This window comes from Callionymus lyra, chromosome 2, assembly GCF_982586985.1.
Source record: "Callionymus lyra chromosome 2, fCalLyr1.hap1.1, whole genome shotgun sequence".
Lineage (NCBI taxonomy): Eukaryota > Metazoa > Chordata > Actinopteri > Syngnathiformes > Callionymidae > Callionymus > Callionymus lyra.
Genome location: NC_141819.1, coordinates 15,938,557 through 15,960,904, shown reverse-complemented (window position 1 = coordinate 15,960,904; position 22,348 = coordinate 15,938,557). Strand labels below are relative to the sequence as shown.

At 37.2% G+C, this 22,348-nt stretch overlaps 1 protein-coding gene across 1 annotated transcript in view; it reads right to left on the bottom strand.

The window, feature by feature from the left end:
* cacna1ea (calcium channel, voltage-dependent, R type, alpha 1E subunit a) overlaps positions 1-13,886 on the bottom strand; it is a 75,133-nt gene extending 61,247 nt beyond the window's left edge. Inside the window, exons 1-2 of the mRNA XM_087783696.1 lie at positions 13,862-13,886; positions 10,780-11,336 (exon numbers count right to left, since the gene is read on the bottom strand). Of these exons, the coding sequence (XP_087639822.1) occupies positions 10,780-11,336; positions 13,862-13,867 (563 nt within the window). The 5' untranslated portion in view covers positions 13,868-13,886. The remainder of the gene's footprint in view (positions 1-10,779; positions 11,337-13,861) is intronic.
* Positions 13,887-22,348: the final 8,462 nt, after the last annotated feature.

The following is a 22,348-nucleotide window of genomic DNA, read 5'->3' as shown; positions in this document are numbered from 1 at the left end:
GGATCTGTCTTGCTTTTTCAGGAGCCATATGAAGCAAACAGCAGCACATCGTAAGCATAATACTAAGCACTAAATCTTGAAACCGTGATGAGAAATTCATTTCTATATTCATAATACTTCAAAACGATACGAGGTCTTTAATGCTGAAGACTGTAGGACGAGATAACGAATGGACCAAACCAGAACAGAACCAGGAAGAAATCAATCAGCAACATTTCCATTTAGTCACGATTGAGTTGGCAAATCGAGCTCTCGCAAACCATCACGCATGGGAATGAATCAAGGATGCATTTCTCAATTATACCTTCGCTCTCAAGTGCTTTCGTTTTACACATCCGAGCAGAGCTGACTGTGGAGTGACCTTGATTGAACCTACTGTCTTGTGTCAATTCATTTCTTAAAGAAGAAAAATAAATAAGGGGGAAATTACATCTATGCCTTTATGTTGATCACAAGGGAATTTAAAAAAGCTTAAAGGTAAAACCCACAGGGATTTAATAACAATGTACAAGACTCTGTTAAAGGATGGACAATATATAACATTGTATTATTTAAAATGATGTAAAATCTGGAAAACTAGCGAGACGATGACAAATAAAGAAGTTTGAAAAGTTGGCTAAAGTGTTGTTGGAGAGTACAAATCGTTACATGACTGTAATTGAAGAACCGTTTGATTAACTTCACAGATTTGCGAGAGAATCAATAAAAGATAATTATCGAAGACTCTTGTTGTCAATCAATGTGAAAGAAAACGAGGTTGAAACATGCATTTTCACTTCATCTATAGCTGTAATGTTGTATGTTGCACCGTAGTTTAAATGTCGGCCAGACGTCATTCTCATTGTCATAGTTAAGTGTCTTCTTAAATAATGCCTTTAATTACAGATCCAAGTATCTCAGTTTCATTTGTCAGACAAATAGAAGGGTAACAATATATTATACTATACTGCTACTGAACTGGTTCTGACATAGTTCTAGTAAGCAAAAAGAAGCTCACATTTTAATGTCACTTTCCCTGATGAGTCTAAAAGTATCTTCATGTATTTATCAATGATTCACAGCACGCTCAAAATAACTCTTGATGGTATGTAACACAAAGTCTGCCTCAAAATAATACTTGTAGAACATAACAGAAACAAAATCTGTTACCAAAGGAACCACTTCTAAAAAACAATTAAAAAAGGTACAGGTTCTATTTTACAAAAAGTTTGCATGTTTTCTATTCTTTAAGCAACAGTTGGGGGCAGAGTTAGAAAAACGGTTTAAGCACTAGTGCAGCTCAAAAAACGTCTTAGATTTAAGAGATTTTTTGTGACTCACAAGTTCAAACATACGTTTTTTTTTAGTTTTTTTTTTATCATTTGTTAGTTGTTTTCTTTTTAAACTAACCGAACTTTGTGATATCAACAGAAAGCCTGTGTCTAGTGCATTATGTAGAATTAAATGTAAATAAATAAATAGATATAAATAGAACTGTTAAGCTGTTAATAAATACTGCTTTTCGTCAATAAGGACACATTTAGCTTTAATTTACAAGTGTCTTAAAAAGTGTTGCTTTACATAATCGGTCTCACTTATTAAACATATCAATTATAATTACTTATATGTATAATAACTTACTGAATAGTTCGGTTTTACGAACTGTTAAGTGATGTGATAGGAAATGCAGTACGCTGTGTACATTTTTTTTACATGGTTTATTTCTATTTTCTTATGAGGTTCTGCCATTTTTGACAATCAAATACTGAATATATAACTGTATGTGTCTGTCGTGGTATTGGCAGCACATTAGGGAACCCTAACACTCGGAGAACCTGAGACCAATGACCACCATTATTGTATTGAAAGTAGTGTTTTAACACACATCTCTGCCTTATGTTGAGTGAAATTTCATTGCCAAGTTGCCAAGTGTCTGTAGACATATTTGCATTTACGTACAAAACCTCCTCCCGCATAGAAACCCAAAAAATTATATGGTCACCTTTGTATTTGTATTTGACATCATAATTACTGAAGCTTGGATTAATACAACCTTTTAACATCTCAAAAACTTGTAGTGATGCTGTTTATTTTTTCTCAAGTTCACTTGCGTGTTAGCATTCTGTTATAGTAGTCTAACATTAGTCGATAGTTTTGCGCTCATAAAAACGTCTTTTCACCAAGTCAGCATTAATAATTCATCTTTGACATTTCCAACACACGCGGTGTGTATGTGCAACAGGAAGAGTAATGAGTGAAGGCAGACAGGAGGAGAGGATTCCTAAGGTTTAAAAAAACGATAGAAGAACATCTTAGGAGTGAGTGTTCGAGGAGAAAGTCTGGTTTTAGATCAAATCTAGTGAAATCAAATGAGACTGAGGCAGTTCTCTGCAGCAGTTGATCACCAGTAAAACCAACGTGGCTAAATGTTTGTATGCAAAACATGTCTTTTGTCTAATCATCCAACATCCTGTCCAATTACTGGTCTGCCTGAAGCATTGATCACTTCTTTTCAATGCCTGCATGGATAAAAGCACTGGTGGACTAAGTGGTGGAGTTGCTAGTGTGGTCGCTTCTGAATTAACGCTCAACGCTGATTAAACCACATTTTGAGGTTTTCACTGAGCTGCATGCTGGAGAAAGACTCTTCATAACAAGATTTAATGTTTGTCAAATCAAGCTGCAAAATCACTTCATGCAGCAAGATATTTCAATATTTCATATATTTGATAGAAAATAAATCAAGCTTTTTAAGAGGCTTTTTAATAGCAAGTCAAATGATCCTCAAATAATCTGAAAAAAAAATCAACTGAATATTTTTGCAGATGCACAATGGCAGGAAAAAAATAGTAACTGTCAATACAATGATTAAAAATAAATGAATGCATGTATGAAGTAAATATTACATTTTAGCTAATGTTTTGATTTACGGTGGGATTCTCAGAAAGTAATCAGACCCCTTTCGATTTTTCACTCTCTTTCATTGCAGCCATTGGCCAAAATCATTTAAGTTCATTTTTTTCCTCAATAATGAACACTCACAACTTTACAGAAAAAAAAAAATGTAGATATTTTTGCAAATTTATTAAAGAAAGAAATAACTGAAATATCACTTGGTCATAAGTATTCAGACCCCTTGCTCAGTATTGAGTAGAAGCACCTTTTTGAGCTAGTATAGCCATGAGTCTTCTTGGGAATTACGCAATTCAGTTTCTCACACTTTTATTTGGGGACCATCTGCCATTGTTCCTCGCAGAACCTCTCCAGTTCTGTTAGGTTGGATAGTGAAGGTTGATGGACAGACATTTTTAGGTCTCTCCTCTTGGAATTGAGGCCAAAGAGTTCGGTCTTGGTCTCATCGGACCAGAGAATCTTATTTCTCATACACTGAGGAGAGGCTTCCGTCTGGCCATTCTGCTATAAAGCTCCGATTGGTGGAGGAGCTGCAGTGATAGTTGACTTTCAGGAACTTTTCTTCTCGTCCCACGATTGTTCAGTTTGCCCGGACGGACAGGTCTAGGAGAAGTTCTGCTCGTCCCAAACTTCTTCCCTTTAAGGATTATGGTGCTACAAAAGCGTTTCCGTAACCTTGGTCAGATCTTTGCCACAATTCTGTCTCTGAGCTCTTCGGGCAGTTCCTTCGACCTCATGATTCTTATTTTTGGTCTGACATGCATTGTGAGCTGTAAGGTCTTATATAGACAGGTGTGTTTCCTAATCAAGTCCAATCAGTTTAATGGAACACAGGTGGACTCCAATGAAGAAGTAGAACCACCTCAAGGAGGATCAGAAGAAATGAACAACACATGAGTTAAATATTAGAGTCACAGCAAAGGGTCTGAATACTTGTGATAGACCATGTGATATTTCAGTTTTCCTTTTTTAATACATTTGCAAAAATATCTATATTTCTGTTTTTTTTTCTGTCAAGATGTGGTGCTCAGTGAACATTAATGATGAAAATAATGAACTTAAATGATTTTATCGTATGGCTGCAATGAAACAAATTGAAAGGGGTCTGATTACTTTCTGTATCCACTGTAAGTGTGTCTTAAATAGATGTTGGACTCTATTGTATCATCAGTGTCTGTTTGTACAAAACTCTCTTTTCATTGAAATATTGACATAAGAAAATGTGCTTAAGCCCCGCCCACTGATGAAACTTCATTTTTCTTGAGGTGGAATTTTGTTTACCATAACCACACCCACTCTGCTGTAATTGGTCAAACATTGAGGTTTGTCACCTTGTGTCATCAATCCCAGAGGTCTCCACCTCCATGGGACTCGTTGGATAAACAAAGTTTGGGTGATTACATCTGGCTGGAGGAGGAGTGAAGCCATTATTATGTCATATTGGACCTTGCTCTCGTAACCTCTCGTTTGCTAAGATTTCAGACGGGGGAGAACTTTATTAATTAATAAGTTCAAAACATGGCCATGATAAGAGACTTACTGCTTGAAAAAAAACTTGAAAAAAATCAAAACAGAGACATTCATATCTCATATCGTTTGAGCTTTAAAAGAATGACACTTATTGGCCATTCAAATGAATAACATTCACATGAATATGCTCCTGAACTCCTTCAGTAATACTGAAAAGATTGAAGAAAATATCCATGAACTTTGATGAGGGAATGGAATCCTTAAAAGCCAGGTAGACAATGCAAAATATCTCTGTGGGCTGTTTAACTTTCAGTGAGGCCAGCTTATAAACTCATTCATTCTTGACTGTTTATTCAGAGAGAGCCTGTAACACTGTTGCTTCAGGAAGGAGGCGGGAGACAAGCTGAAGCCCATCTCACGGCACACAGAGACAAACAACCATTTATAATGATCTCTTTTAAATGATTATTGTCGATACACATTGTCATGGAATCATGGAAATGTCTATGGTTTAGTGTTGTGTACGTTTCTGTCGAAAGTATCAAAGAATATTAAATAAATTGTAATTTTTATTACACAGTAAACTGGGTTGACGGTGAGTATGTAGAGTTGTTATTAATCATTTTAACCAGATTTAAAAATACCTGTTTTACTGTAAGTAAAGCTCAACATCTTGTAATAGCAAGCTATAACACTATAATCCATAATACGGTCGTTACTATTTGTTTTCCAGAGGCTATTCACATTCCATGCAAACTCCAAGACTCACTAGTAACCATGTGAAACATCTATTTCTCTTTGTCCTGCTGGAAAGCTAATGAGGCCTGCGCTCGGCAGGACTGAAGGCAGGCAATTTTCCCACCAAGGCTATGAGCAACAAAGTTGGGTGGATGTTTTATGGATGGCCAGAGGCACAGCAAGTGTGCTCCAATCACACTGTGATCAGAAGAAATGAGAATCAGTCCGCTAGCCACACACTGGACAAACGCTTTCACAGAGACACACACCATCACACACCCTGACACGGCTGAAATGATGTGTTGTTGTGATCATCTCTAATCTACAACCATCCAGGCCTGTACGATTTACTCCACACGTTTGTGAGGTATTGCACAAATAGTTGATTTGACATCCTTCAGCATGTCTTCAGGTAATTGGAAAATATGTGCGTTTGTGGGGGGGTTTTTGTTCGGAGGGACAGCAGCAGCAAGACCATGGTGTTATGGACTGAAAGACATGAGGACACAATGCTTACATGTATATTTTTTAAGCTTATACAGCAAAACTGTGCCAGCAGAGCGAATGAGAGATTGTTAAAAACGGAGAAACACTTCAAGACAGATACAATTATCTTAACTACTAATTCTGTCCTCCTAGGTAAAGTCAAAGCTCTCCAGAAATGATCCAGAAAAGCGTAATACTGTTTTGCTAATTATTAATTTCCTTTTATTGACTTGTGCATTCATCACCCAAGGCCATTACTTTAAAATCCTGCCCTGTATTTTGTCTTCATACAACCACAAGTGCCTGATTTCATTTGAACAGAGCGATCAGGAATTCTGTCGTTGATTAAACGACGCAAATGAGGATTTAGTAGAAGATAGAATATTTGGTGAACTTTGAAACACGATGAATTGTGTCTTTGTTTTGTGTTTTGAGCAACGTTGATGTACTGGATAATTCATAGAATTACCTTGGTCCTATCTATATCATTTAAACGCAAAAAAAAGAGAACCAAGGCTCACATAACTATATTTGCTTATTCATGTCATTTATGTGTTTTTACCATGTTATAAAGCTGCCAAATAGAATTGTGTGTTCGCATTTGAACATATTAACAACAGCCAGATATTGAAAATGTAACGTGTGAAAGAGAGATAGAAATTATCTTTAATATCTGTAAATAAACCCAGGCAACCAGTATTTTGTAGTATAAGTAACTCCTGTGTTTATCATTAACAGACAGGAAAAATAACATGCAATTCCTAAAAGCACCATTTTTGTCAAAACTATGGCGTAGCTATCTTTACATTTATTTATTTTTTTTAAGGAGAAAAAGCTTAAAAATGAATAGCTCTTGAATTAAACTTTTAAAAGAGATGTTGTTCTTCTTATTATCATATACAATCAATTTAACATTTATTTTTACCCGACATTAAACTCAACAAGATATTGAAGAAAATAAACCCGCTATACTATCTGCTACAGCTTATCTCTACGTACCCTCAGCTATGAGAGTGCTTTGAAGCATTTATTTATTAATAATGCTTGTATGTAATTGTCTTTTCCCGACAAATGAGATCCATTAACCCGCAGGTCAGACCCTTGATAGTTATTGTAAGAAATAAACTATTATAAATGAAGCCTCTCCACAGTTTCAACGCAAGTGTTTCGGTTTTCCTTCATGTTTGTGAGAGCATCGCCGTGAGACTTAAAGCATAAACCAGCCTGAAGACTATATCGGTTGATGGAGGCATCAAAGTCATTATCTTTACTTAGATTAACCCAAGAGCAGTCACAACACTTAATCACAGAAGTCTATAGAATTGAATCCACTAATGAATCATTCTGCCAGTATTGCCAAACATACCGTACACTCTTGAGAAATGGTCCATTCACAGCTAAACTCCTGCTAATGAGCACATCAATTCCTCTCTGAACAAATACACATGCAGTTTAATGAATGGATAGAAGGTGTAAAGGTTCGATGCTACATTCTAAAAGGGCAGCCTTGAACAGTTTAAAGGGCAACTGATCCCATTATGACGTCATAATAGTCAGTTGTAATCACGCCCCGCTTTGTTTATACACCAAGTCCCTTGGAGGTGGAGACTTTTGTGGTGACAACCTCGATAATTGACCAATCACAGCAGAGTGGGTGTGGTTATAGCAAACAAAATGTAATCTCTAGAAAAAGTCGTAGAAAAAGAGAACATTATGACGTAATAATAGCTTCACTCCTCCTCCAGCCAGCTGTAATCAAGCCCCATTTGTTTATACAACGAGTCCCTTAAAGGTGTAGACTTTCGGGATTGATGGCATACGGTGACAAACCTCGGTGTTTGACCAATCACAGCAGAGTGGGTGTGGTTATGCTAAACAAGATTTATGCTTGAGTAAAACGTGTGTTTTTGGTGGGTGGGGCATAAGATCCTTTTTCTAATTTAAATATTTAAATGAAAATAGAGTTTTGTACAAACAGATACTGATGATACAATAGATGAACATCTATTTAAGACAAACCTAGATCAACAAATTAGTTGAACTTAAAGTGGTATTTTTCAAAAAAGGTCAACTTGAAATAAAATCATTTGAAAATATTTTCCAAAAGGCTACAAGAATAATGGCTTGATGAGTGATATACTTTTTAACTTTTTGCATTGTAAAAAATGGGAAAATGTAGTCATGCAGATGGCCTGGACTTTGTATTATTGCAAGGTAGAAATGTTGTTTCAAAACATGCTCTGATGAATAAGCAAAAAAGAACAAACAACAGGCTGGGAGTGAAGATGAGTGGTAAGTGGTGGTAAAACAGAAGGTGATTGTATGTAAAAGGTAATGAATGTGTGTGATTCAAAGAAGATGAAGAACAAACTGTAACAGAAGCTCAAACAGAACCCAAATCCTCTTCACCTCAGATCACTTAAACCAACACCCCCCCTGCACAAATGATCCTGTCAGAGTGTAAATAGAAGATCCAGCCTGATCACTGTCATTAAGTTCATGTCGATGCCAACATTAAAGACTGTTATTTAATCGACGACCTCCCAAAATAACTGCAAACTCTTCTGACCGCTGCAGACGTGCGCACATATGGATGGATGTTGTCACGACATAACATCGTTCCTGTTCTTCCTGACACGATTGGACACAACCTTTTTGTCGAGAAGATGCTCTATTGAAAACATTGTCATCGTAAAAAAAAAAATCTATACATGTACATGTACTCTTGGAATTGCATCAAAGCTGTAAAATCAGTGTCGTGACATGATGTAGGACTACATGCTCGTGTATCAAACTGATGACTGGTCAGTTTCTTGAGCTATTTGACAACGTAAAACCGCGTCTTATTGTAATTAAAAGGATCAAACTTTTAAATGATGCATCATTTTAGAGTAAGAGTAAGTGGATATTACGGGGTGAAACTAAAATGATCACAATCATCCTCATTTATTATGTATTAAATATGTTATAAATGTGTTTGGCCTTCCTTTTCGCCCCCTCGGCTAAGGGAGTTGAAATTCTGTAAACATAATATATATGCAATATGTATGGTTTGTCAATATTAGATCAATTTAATTTTCACTCGATCGAGTTGCCCTCAACTATAAAACCTCCAGGGCCATTTTGCAGATAGGTCTGGGAATCTATAAGACACTAAGATGATTTTCTTTGTAAATAAAAATTAAATTTCTGCTAAAATAAATCATAAAAGGAGATTCATCCCATCAGATAAACCTTTCACTGTGCAGGATAGAGAATTTAAATTGTGTAAAACTTCAATTGATAAACAAAAAATGTATAATAACAAACATTATTATAATTTATAAGTAAGTAGGTAAATAATGTTTATTTCTAGAGCGCCTTTCTGCAAAGCGCTTTAACAATCAAAAACAATACACAGTTAAAATATATACTTTAAAAGATCAAGACACATAAGACAAACACAAGAGTCCCAGAAAATCAAATAATGGAAACATTTAGGGTTCAAAATGAATGGATGCAAAGGGTGGTTAAGATAAATCGACTCTATGAAAACTCTGGTCCTTTAAAGGACTATAAAGATGTTTCAAATTAGTTTTTTTTAATTAAAAATGAAAATGGAACCATCATTTTTAGAATAATGCTTTAAATATGTCACATAAATGTGAAAGGGAACTTCAAGAATATTCCCAGGGAAATAATAATTATGAATAAAAAAACGAAAGCAGGTGAAGTTAAGTTCATCTGTCGGTGTCACATGACATTATCCACCGCGACAAGGAAATATAGTGGGGGCTCCGTGAAGAGTAGGAATATGTCTCTGGTAGTGATACACTCTCGCTGGAGAAGCTCACACCTGACAGGTAGAATTATGGTTAATCTCACCAGGCAGACCAGAAAACTGGTTTGGATCCAGCCCAGTGAATAATTATTCACCCACATAAAGAATCACAGGTTTAAAGAGCCCCTCGGTCGACGTGGTATATATACTCGATAGCTCTCTCTCTGATCCTCATCATCCTCATCATCCTCATCATCCTCATCATCCTCATCATCACCAACTGTTTGCTCCAAGTGCTGGTTGCAGATCGCAGCATGGGCCGCAGCATCCTTCACCTGCGGCGAGGAAGGAGTGGGGGTCGACGCAGTGGGGGCCGAAGCTGCGAGAGGTGAGGCCCCATCTTCGGCAGGAAAACAGAGGGGGTCGTTCTCGGCTATAAGCAGCTGGTAATTCCAAAAGCACCGCAGGACAGGAAGTTGGTAAATATAAACATGATTACATGTGGCATATGCATCGTCCCCTCTTCCCATATCACGCAACTAAGTAAGACTTTCAATCCGAGGAGGAGGAGCTCGTACTGAAATTCATGAGACACGCGTTGAATTTCGTCCAACAGTGAACCATCTGTTTGTCCAGACAGCTGGTCATCCCTGGGCTACTATGACCAATCACAGCAGAGCATGCACTCCCTTCACAATTACTGATGGTTAGGTATCTAAAGTCTTTCTCAGAAACTGTTACCTTTATTTATGTATAAATATATACGCAACATTTTTTTGGCTGAACTGTTTGGCAGCGCTATTAACTCAATTTGGTTTTATTAAAAAAAGTTTAATTTAAAATTATATTTGATTTTTATAATTATTATTGTGTTTGTATTTCAATAAAGTGTGTATAAAATAAAATAAAATAATAAGATTTTTTATTTTCAATCAACATGCGAATATTCACGGCGTTTGTTCTTTTTTTTTTTGGTTGCAAATGAACATCCGGCCTCTACATGGCAGAAGTCATCACATCCTCCGCAGCTAAAGGAACATTGAAATCTGGCAAGATCCCGGTGATGACTGAGGACAAGAGGATGCAGTCGGTTCCAGCAGCTTGGGACGTATTTTCTGTCCCCTTCAGTTATTCTCTGGTACATTTTTTCATTCATATTCACATTATATATTCTGAATGTAATGCATTTTCCAAATCTTCAATGGAATAGCAAACCTATATCTAGGAATATTTTATGACAAGAAAAGATTAAATGTCATTGAAAAGATATTTATGCATATTGTTCGTTATGGGTTGGAAAAGATGAATAAATCTACCCTTTAGAAAATCTTCATCACAATAAAAAGTATTTAGAGGAATTAAAAAAAAAAGAAATTTAAAGGAAGAAAATAATAACTTATAAATGAACAACACAACGACAAGATAGCACTCACTCCCATTCTTTGCGGCGAGCCTGCGGTGTGCTGTGGATCTTGTGTGCCTGATGCGCCTTCACAATGTCCCGTTGTTCAATCAGGCCTCCACGACGTCGCTTCATCACGTTGGGACTCACCGCCATGTCCCCTTCCACCCCCGGCATCCCACCTCCGACATCGAAAGGCGACGCCACATCAAGAGAGAGGCCAAGGCGGTTGTGGTGAGGCGGGGGAGTGTAGCCGGACGTGTGCGGAAGGTAGAGGGTGTCGTGACTGGTCGAGAGGCTCTGCGGCTCCAGGAGATATTGGGTCGCGGTACAAAGTCTGGAGCCACCGGCCAGTCCGGCGCGGTGCTTCTGCCAGCTCTCACACTCGTCGGGCAGGTGCAGGAGGTTGTGTCGCGGTGTGCTGGTCCCGTACGTCGAACCCATTCCAAAAACCGGACCCGCATCTTGTCTCGCGGCTGCTCTGGGTAAGGCCAAGGCATCGGGGTCCCGGGTCAGAGACTGAGAGCTGACGGAATAGGAGCCCAGTTCCAGCATGGTTGGACTGTCGCCTGCGATCTCAGCATAATGCTGAGGAGAGAAGAAGAGCGGAAAGAAACAAGTTGAGCTGCGTGATCAAATGAACACAATTAATTCTTTAATTGACATGAAGATACTGTGACTAATTCGGCCACGTTCATCGAAGACGTGGAAGGTTTGTTGAAAGAGACAAAAGTCAATCTCGTTTAACTCAACTGCTCCTGTAACAAGTTTAAATTAATTAAATTCATTAGAATAAATCTTAGTTGGACATTGAGCAGTCAAAGAGAGGCGGCTCCAGAAAACGAGATCTATTGGAATGCCTTCGGTAACAGCATGAAATACAGCAGATTGCTGAGAGCGCTGTGGGCTGTTAATTAAGCAGACGTCAATAATTGAATAACGAAGGTGAGGAGCTCGTGGAGAAGTCTGTGTGATACACCTCACTTATACTGACACATGCTCATTTGAAACCAAATGAACAAGTTCACATATGTACACACGTCAAGGTAATTGAAGTAAACAGTGACACGAACTAGACGTTTGTATGTCGAGGCCTAACCACTGAATGCAGGGGATTTACTTGTAAAACCCAAATTTTAACCGAAAACGTTCAACTTTAAATATTCAAGCTAGTAAACATAATAATAACTTGTGAAAGGTGGTTACCAAAAGCTAAAAAGTAGTATTTACTTCCCTGTGTCTCAAGCTCATTAAGAACTTGTTGCTTGATGATTATATTTCTTGTGTCTTACTTCAAGATTTGATTACTGCATCGTAATAAGTCAATATCTAATTCCTTTATGTCTTCGCTCATAAGAGAATAACAAAAGCAAAGATTGCAGCACCGTGATAACACATTTCTTTTGGGTTATATCATGGTTTGAATGATGAAGTTTAATTTCAGAGGTTGTTGTTATATGTCAACAAAAAAACATACATATTAAATATGTAACAAATGATCTATTTATCCCAGGTTTGGGGTGAATTTAGCATTTTAGATTTAGGTATCATCACACAAATTATATTAATGGGTATTAAATACTTTATATTTTAGATTAAATTTAAGGGAACCAACACCAGGAACCTACACTTGTTTAATATTGCTTTATGAATCTTTCCAGGACCTTGACCAACACTTTTGATACTTTTTCTTAACGAAAATTAGTGTAAGAAAACAATGAACAACAGTGAGGAAAAGATACTCACGACAAAAAATACTGCTCATATTTGTTTACACTTTGAACTACACAATACAAACCATACCCTCTAATAAAGCAACACAAGTTTTAGAATTCCTTTTTACAGCTCCTCACTAAAACTAGTTCCTAGTTCATGTTCAGTTTGGACCAAAGATGAAATATATAGCACAGACCAGCCTCAAAATGTCATCGTCATGCCTATTTGTGTTTGTGTCTGGGGTGTCACTAATATGGAGTGAAGCAGAGCCCCTGACAGTGACACCCCCCCTCACACCTGCTCCTCACTAAACTGAATCACCGAATGCTATATTTCCTCCTCATCCTCCCCCTGATGTGAAGCCAAAAATGTGTCAGGAATCACTTCCTGCTCAATGAATTGAGGCAAAAATGTCCAAGTAAACCTCTTTGGCAGTGTTTGTTTGGTTTTAAACAACCTAAGAATTGTCAATAATTGTCTGACCGATCCTACTAGTGCTCTTGAAACACATAAGTCGCACCTCGGTATCAATGACCTAAAGAGAAACAGAGTAAAGTGAGTATTATAGAATGAAAACTCTGGAAGGCAGTGCTAGTGCTGCTGGCTTTTTACGCCTATTCTTCACAGTAATTTATATTCCGTGTCTTACAGCAGCCGGCGGTGCCAACATCATCACATTAAATCCTCCAGTTTTTTTATTACATTCAATTTCCTGATCTTAAAAAAAAAGCTGATTATATAGAAGTATTTCAAAAAGGCAGCTGGATAACGTGTGTTTTACACGGCGCACATTGTATAATTTCCCTGCAGACTTATTCCCTGAATCTAATTTTGAAATATTATTTTAACATTTTAAATTGCCTCTATAAATAATAGTTTTAATAATACGTTTTTTTCAGACAGTGTGTAGATCTTCTACCTTTGACAGCAGCCTTGTCCCATTGCCAAAAAAAAAAGCGTGAGAAATGCTGACCAAGATTTTAATTTAATCCTTATGTTTAAAGATAGATGTCCAGTCCTGCTTTTTTTTTCAGTAATAAATATATAGTAAATTGGAAAATGGAGTCACCATCTGATTAAGCTAATAAACACACAATATAAATTATACTGGTCCAAAACTGTATCTTTCTTCATCTCCTGTGCATTTCAGAATGAACTTTAGAAGTTTAGAAGTTTAATTTAGATGTTTACTTACATATTTTAGAGGCTGTTCTTGGCCTGAGAATATTAAATAATAAGTATAACACCTTTTGAGTCCAGCTAGCTCGTCTAGTTAGCATAAATGCTAACGGTGGATAAAGTCATAATTTAGGCACCTCCATTTTCTCTTTAATCCTATCATAAAACAAGCAGTTACAAACTGCTTTGATAAATTTAAATCAACATTAATGTATTACCTTCATTGAGGAGGTTATCTGTGTTAATCTTTATTCAGCGCTTTACTCTTTTTTAGATGAATGAATGTTTTAAACTTTCCATGTGATACTGCTGAGGACAACTACGGTAGCCCTGAAGGACAAAAGCTCAACTTAATACATATAAAAAAACGATAAAATAAAGAATATAATGTTTAACATTAAAGTGGTTAAAGGTGACTAAATGTGTTGTTATAGTACTATAACAATTGTGTCTGTGTGTGTTTGATACAAATGCGTCTTCTATTCAAGCACTTTCTGAAAAGTGCATTGAACTTTCAAAACTTTCAAAAACGATTAATAACAAACTCGCTTCCCCATAACTGATACAAAATCATTTTGTCTGAAACCATTAAAGTCACCAAAACCTGTGACAGTGTTCAAAGTGGATGATTCAGCACGATGAGTCTGAAGGAATGTTCTGAGAGTGCATGTTAAAAAAGTGAGGGATGGAGCAGAAAAACTACCTGAGAGACATCAGGGAGGAAGATGTTCAAAGACTCATGCAGGTCATTAGTGTTCAAACATTACAAGTAAAACAAATTATTATTGTTTTGTCATTTCGAATAATCCTTTTTCACTTTTCCTATCCTCACGACTAACTTATATCCTCTTAACTCTTGTCTGCTCTCAAACAAATGTGTTTGTGGTACCCCTTGTGTTATCTCAGGGTCAAGGTGACCCGGATGTGCGAAAACGAATGTGTTTGTGGTATCCCTTGTGTTATCTCAGGGTCAAGGTGACGCGAATGGGAGAAAACAAATGTCTTTGTGGTATCCCTTGTGTTATCTCAGGGTCAAGGTGATCTGGAGGGTAGAAAACAAATGTCTTTGTGGTATCCCTTGTGTTATCTCAGGGTCAAGGTGACCCGGAGGGGAGAAATGGAATGTCTTTGTGGTATCCTTTGTGTTAACTCAGGGTGAAGGTGACCCGGAGGGGAGAAAACTAATCTCTTTGTGGTATCCCTTGTGTTATCTCAGGGTCAAGGTGACCTGGACGTGCGAAAACAAATGTGTTTGTGGTATCCCTTGTGTTATCTCAGGGTCAAGGTGACCTGGACGTGCGAAAACAAATGTGTTTGTGGTATCCCTTGTGCTATCTCAGAGTCAAAGTGACCCGGAGGTGCAAAACAAATGATTTTGTGGTATCCCTTGTGTTATCTCAGGGTCAAGGTGACCCGGAGGGGAGAAAACAAATGTCTTTGTTGTATCCCTTGTGTTATTTCAGGGTCAAGGTGACCCAAAGGTGTGAAAACAAATGTCTTTGTGGTATCCCTTGTGTTATCTCGGGGTCAAGGTGACCCAAAGGGGAGAAAACGAATGTCTTTGTGGTATCCCTTGTGTTATCTCAGGGTCAAGGTGACCTGGACGTGCGAAAACAAATGTGTTTGTGGTATCCCTTGTGCTATCTCAGAGTCAAAGTGACCCGGAGGTGCAAAACAAATGATTTTGTGGTACCCCTTGTGTTATCTCAGGGTCAAGGTGACCCGGAGGGGCGAAAACAAATGTCTTTGTGGTATCCCTTGTGTTATTTCAGGGTCAAGGTGACCCAAAGGTGTGAAAACAAATGTGTTTGTGGTATCCCTTGTGTTATCTCGGGGTCAAGGTGACTCAAAGGTGCGAAACAAATGTGTTTGTGGTATCCCTTGTGTTATCTCAGAGGTACAGTTATCAGTTGGTTTCACCTGAACACAAACAGTTTTTCTGTACCAAAGACCCACGATAATGAATATTTGATAGCATTGAGGCCTTGTATAGGTTCAACAGAATTCTTCTGAGACATTTGTTCTTCCAATGAAATCTCTATAAGCAGTGCAGCTGTTCCAGCCGTTATTATGGGATCCAGAATATTATTGAACTTAAACGCAATAGCAATCACCAACTTACCCTCTAGGGTTTATTAAAGTTTCATACTGCCATTACATAGCTGTTCCTCTGGTGCTACTGAAAGAGCTTGAATGATGTAGAGACTGTGCTTTGTTTTGCTGATGTATATAGAATGTATAAGGTACAACGTATAGTCATCAATAAGACTGTGTTTTCTTTAACTATAGAGGAAAGAGAAGTAGAGAATCTAGCCATCACAACATCTACACACATATATGACATTTATTTAATGGAGGTAAAAACTATTGAATCAATTTTGAGTTAGATAAAAAAAAAATAGATTGAACAAAAGTAAAATAGCTGAAAATTCGAAATTAAATAAACACATTAGTGAAAGGATAGATGTGAAAGTAGTGATGAAAAAAAAATGAAAAAAGAACACCTGATGAAAGAGCTTTTCTCAAAGAGACCCCACCGATGTGATGACCTTCGTGAGAAGCTTCTTATGCAACAGCATCGTGTCTGCTAGTTAATGATCTGCACTGTGGAGGCATAACTGCCTTTCATTCAAGAGAGGAGCCGTTATTTACTTTGACTTATTTCCCTCACCCACTTTCATCCTTCTCTTTACTTAACACGTATCCACAGAGTGTGTGCGCCACTGTCAGCCTCTAGAACAGAACTTCAAATCAGACATTGTAAAAACGTAACCCCCAAACCCTATATGACCCCTTTTGCATAAGACAGCAAATGCTTCAAAGTATATGAAAAAAACATCAACATTAAGAATGTAGTTATTTACTTTTACTTACATTTAAATATCTAATCATTGACTTTAACTGATTGGCTGAAAAGTTATACTTGATGTATTCTTTCTCATATGTTCTCATTTTAGATGGCCATGAGAATTTTGCATTTTTTTTGGCAGAAGAATCTTCCACAACAGTGTGGTTGGTATGACAGTGAGTAATTGTTATTTGTAAAGATCTTTCTAGACCAGGGTCACAAAGCGCTTCAACAATCAAAAATACACAGTTAATATATATACTTTAAAAGGTCAAGACTCATAAGTCTCAGAAAATCAGGGAAAAGCACAAATAGAAATGTCTTAAGATGTTTCTTGAAGGAGTCAGTAGATCATCAAACACAGATGGAGAGAAAATTCGTTCCAAAGCTTAGAAGCAACAGCCTGGAAGGATTTTTTGTTCAGGAACCATCAGTAGATTCTGATCCACAGACCTCAGAGCCCGAGCTGGGGTGTAAGGCTGGATCAGATCACTGATGTCAGGAGGAGTCTGACCATGAATAGATCTGAAAGTAAGAACCAGAATTTTAAAATTGATCCTGAAAGAAACTGGCAGCTAGTGAAGAGTTTTAAGGATCGGAGAATGTGAGTTCTCCTACTAGAGCGGGTTGAAATCCTCACTGCAGAGTTTTGTATTAACTGCAGGCAAAACAGATCCTTCTTGTTAAGACACAGAAATAAACAGTTACAATAGTCTAAACGACAAGACACAAACACGTGAATTATAAACTCCAGATCATGTTGAGACATCATTTTCCGGATCTATCTGGTCTGATCCTCTGATCTTTTCCCTGTTCGAAACCTGTCCATTTTCTGCTCACTAACTAGCAATTGTACAAGGTTAAAGGCAAAAAGAGCCATGTTCAAAAAGAATGAGACAAGAGTCATGGTTGGTGTGGTTAGCTAGGATCGGAAAGCCCATCAGTCAGTGGCTTCAGACAAGAGCTTTTCTCTCGCTTTGTAAACCAATACATTTATAATGTTCTAACAGTGGGCGGAGCCTGAGACAAACATGTTTAATCCTAGGTAGTTTGGCTTTAATATGGAAAATTGTTATTAGTTAAATGCCTGATTTGAATAAACATGTCTTTTAAAATGAAATGATTCAATCTACTGTGTTTGAATCCGATCTTTTGGATCAAGGAGGATGGATTTTGAAGATCATCGTTCTGGTCTGCGTCTTTGTACACACCCGGTTCTATTATCTTTCTCTGAATTTGTGTCACTGCGAATATATCCCATATAACATTACTTGTCTTTGGTTGCGTTGAGAAAGCAATTCTTCTTCTGCGCCATTTTATGGAAGAAACACAATTGCAGTTCACGGACTATTTTGGATCCGAGTATATGTAATCTTCAATTGGAACGCATCCGATCAATGGAAAAACGCACACGTTACCACAACCATTGAGTACTTTAATAGTAGAATCTCCTTGAGGGCCATATCAAAACGGTGAAAAGGTCACACATGTCCCCCAGGCCACACTTTGCTGACATCTCATTATTGTGTACCGTGGATAGATATCTAATACTACTAAAATTATTCTAGAAGTATATATATTTTTTGTTAACAATTCAGCTTCCAATTGTTAAAATATAGACAATGTAAACCACAAATATAGTTCATATGACACAGCTCTACACACGTGGATCTCAGGAGAATATTTTAGGAACCAGATGTTGTGTAATGCCAAATAACATTACTGTCTGCACTTTCCTGAAAGCTAAAAGAAGAGAGCCCTCCTCCCCACGTACACACCGACACACACACTTGCAGTGCACTCAGTGATCCACCGGGAAAAGAGACAAAAAAGGCCACTGACATTTCTCCAATTTATCATCATCACCGACATGTTTAAAATAGAACCATTCAAGATAGCTTCGTCTCAGACTCCCGGTGAAAATATTTATGTAACCTTGAAACCCTCAGTATGTATATGGGTGGCTATAAGAAATGTGGTTACCTGGAATTCATTCAGTTACTTCTATGTAAGGGGGATAAAAGGGGTAGTAGGGGGAGTCAATGCTGGGGACATATGGCTGGGGGCACCATGGACGGCTCATCAGTTCACAGCAGGGCACATATCGACAACGACACACTCACACCCACAGACAATTAAGACTCATCAATACATTTTTTTTGGTCTGAGAGGCAACCCTTAGTGCCTAAGGGACTCATGTTCCTCTTTTTTTTTTAGATCAGTTGGGTCCAAACTATGTTCCAACCAATGCATTTAAACTGCCATTTAATTGGAAATTACAAAAACCCAACACTATTTCCCATCTTGCGCTTTCTGAAGCTTTCCAGGTTTTTAGTGGGCAACTAATGTGAAACTCCAACTCTCCTGACTCACTCTCATGCTTCTAATGTTGAAGTCTTCCTCTCCAAGATGCAGTAAGTCTCTCATCATGACCATGTTTTTAACTTGATTTTCTGGAACTCCTGTTGTGTTCTCAGTTTTATCTTTTTTTAGTTTTATCTAAAGTATATACTTTATTGAATATTGTTTTGATTGTTTAAGCGCTTTGTGACCCTGGTCTGGAAAAGCGCTATATAAGAAAAAATTACTTACTTACTTACTTATTACTTTATAAAGTTCTCCTCTGTCTCAAATCTGGGCGAACGAGAGGTTACGAGAGCGGAGTCCATTATGACGCAATAATGGCTTCACTCCTCCTCCAGATGTAATCACATCCCGCTTCGTTTTTACAACGAGTCCCTTGGAGGTGGAGATTTCAGGATTGATGATATACGTTGACAAACCTCGGTGTTTGGCCAATCACAGCAGAGTGGGTGTGGTTATGTCAAACAAGATTAAAGCTTGAGTAAACAAAGTGTTTTCAGTGGGCGGGGCTTAAGATCATTTTCTAATGTAAATATTTCAATGAAAGGAGTCCAACATCTATTAAAGACACACTTAAATCAACACATTAGTTGACCTTTAAACTATTTGCTCAATATTTCCCGACTGGCCTCTTAGCATTGAAGAGAATTAGCATTTTAGCTGTAACAATGATGATCCAGCAGCATTGTCTTTAATCAAACAATCATTTATTACACTTTTCAGGTTTAACAACAGTAAAAAAAAACGTATTAAATCATCTTATAATAGTACAATGTAGTTTGAGTTTTCCTCATGTGAACACACTGTCATTTCATGCAGTTGATTCGAAAATTCTACTGACTAGTCAACAATTCTTTACAATGTTGATCAAAATAATAAAGAGAGGGAATGTATTATCTTTTTTTTCATCGCAAAACATCACAGGATTAAAGTTCATATTATTGTTTGTTTTTTAACAGTGACATTGAATTATCAATCTGTGTTTATGGGTTCAAATCAGCATCGCATAATCACGATGGTGATTTTTGCAGACTATTTTTTTTTTTTTTTTTTTTTATTGAAGCTATTGGTAAGTTTATGAATCAATTTAGTTCAACATTTATTTCTGCTTGCATGCAAGAGATGACAAGAATATAATATATTTTACAATTCAAAGAGGATTATTTACACTCAATATAGAAGATGAATTAAGCAACTTTTCATTAGGTTTGCTACAGGTGAGATGACACAACTCACACTTTCTGAGGGAAGCAGTATTTGGTATATTTAATTATTCAAGTACAAAACCTCTGATCCAAGCCTTCAAGTTGAAGCTATGACATTTTCTGACTTGCAAAGGGTCCACTCCAACTCTATCCAGTGTACGCCCAAATAGAAGAATACAAAAAATGGAGAGGGAGTACAAAAAGTCTTTAGCGTTAAATTAAATCTATTTTCTTTTCTTTTTCTTCTCTTTTCTTTACAGAAATGTTGCCTCAATAACATTGGCATTTAATCATGACCGGGCCAGAAAGTAGAAGCAGCCAAACTAGATTAAGGATGGAGGGCGACACATGATAATGTGATTAGACTGACAAGACTCCCAGGAGAGTTATTGATCCAAACAAACACTGTTTGGCTTCATTCAGGAAAAGATTACGCATAGTATCACCACCAAGAATCTGATGCTGCTTTTAATTTCCCTCAAATGACACACATGAGCTAAGAGTGACAATGAGTGACTTTCAATGACTCCAGCTTTCTATCTTCTAACTTGATAACTGTAGATTATTTATTCATGCTGAAGGACCGTTGGGTGAAAGAAGATCTTAAAAAACTTAATTTGGCTTCATCTGACTAGAGAGCCTCTGCAAAGTATGAACAAGAAACAGGCTAATATCTCCCAAAAATTGATAGATTTATAATTTGGATATCCAACAATAAGAAGACTTAAAATGTATATTATAGTATTATAAATAAGAGTGTTCTCATAATTATTACAGAAAGTTGTTTACTACAGAAAATACACAAAAATAAAATTAGAATACAATTTAATTGGATACGAAATATTTGATAAATAGACCTATTATAAAGAAATCTGCTTTTTCTTTTCAAAGTAACTTATGTTTGCTATGTAAAACCAAATACGTTGCCTCTCAGAGACGTGAACCCCTGACCATCTGTGCTGCTGACATTCCTGCCATGGACAGAAAATATAGACTATGGCAAGAAATAAGGACAAAAAGTTGTATAAATGCCACAATCTGAGGGTACAAAATGATCTAAAATTATTTTAAAAAACAAAAACAATTTAACCATGTCTTGATGTTGCGATTTCTTTGTTTTCTCTATTGCATTCATTATTTTAAACAGTGGATATTATTAAACAATGTTAAAAAGATAATTAAACATTTTAATTAATCACTCAAAAGCACACGTTAATTCATGGAATGTAAGAATCATCGTAGATATACTCAAATAAATAAGCCCAGAATTTCATTCAATCGTCTTCGAACGAGCACCTGCTGCAGGGAGCGAACATGCATTCACAGCATTCAATGAAGAGAAAATAAATTGTTTAAAAAATGTCTCTGCAGGTGAATTATAAATGTCAGATGTCTTACCTACAGTGGACAAACTCCGTTCCATGTCGTTCCCCAGAAATGTTGCAGTAGAAGACACCTCTAGACGCCACTTCCTTCCACGGAGAGGGAGGGAGGCAGAGAAGTGGGTGGGGTTGGTGGAGGTAGTGGGTGAGGAGAGAGAAACACGCACAAACACACACATTTCATTTGTTGTCAATCATGTGTCATTTTCCAGAGAAGGAACACGAGGCGTTCCCAGGCTGGGGTGCCATTGTGTTCTCGCCATTTAGTCCGTGGATTTTCTGAAAGACAACTTCTAAACTTCAGTCCATCTCAAATGGCCTACTTTTGACTGTCCTTCTGAAAGGACACCCACCTTAGGGAACAATTGATGCAAAGATGTATATGAAAACGAGTCATACATGTGGATACATTTACTTCTCATGGCATCTTAAATAAATGTTTGGTTCAATCACGTGACACTAGTGATTGATTAAACCATTTTAAAATACATTAAACATTTGTTCCTGAGGTTGTTTTAGTATAAAACATCTAAAAGAATATACTTATTTATGATAATGCAATGAAGAAATAAGCAGATAGTTTACGGTGATGCTTTTCTTAGACGTCAAGGCTCATGCAATTCACACTGTGTCCACAAGATGGAAGCAAATACTCGCGGAGACGCGTTTAATTGACGGTTTTAATGAATGGAGACTATTGAATTGAACATAGGCGGATATTTTCATTCTTTGTTGAAAGTCTTGAAGAACACAAACAGACACGTAGATTATCTAAAATGCCAAAAAATTATCTTGGTTACGTGAGATTTTCTTCAAATAATCCCCAATGGGTGGAGGGGGCGGGGCCATGCATAATTAAAGTCTCGCGACATTTCAAAGTCGCGTCATCGCTTGACCCGACTCGGT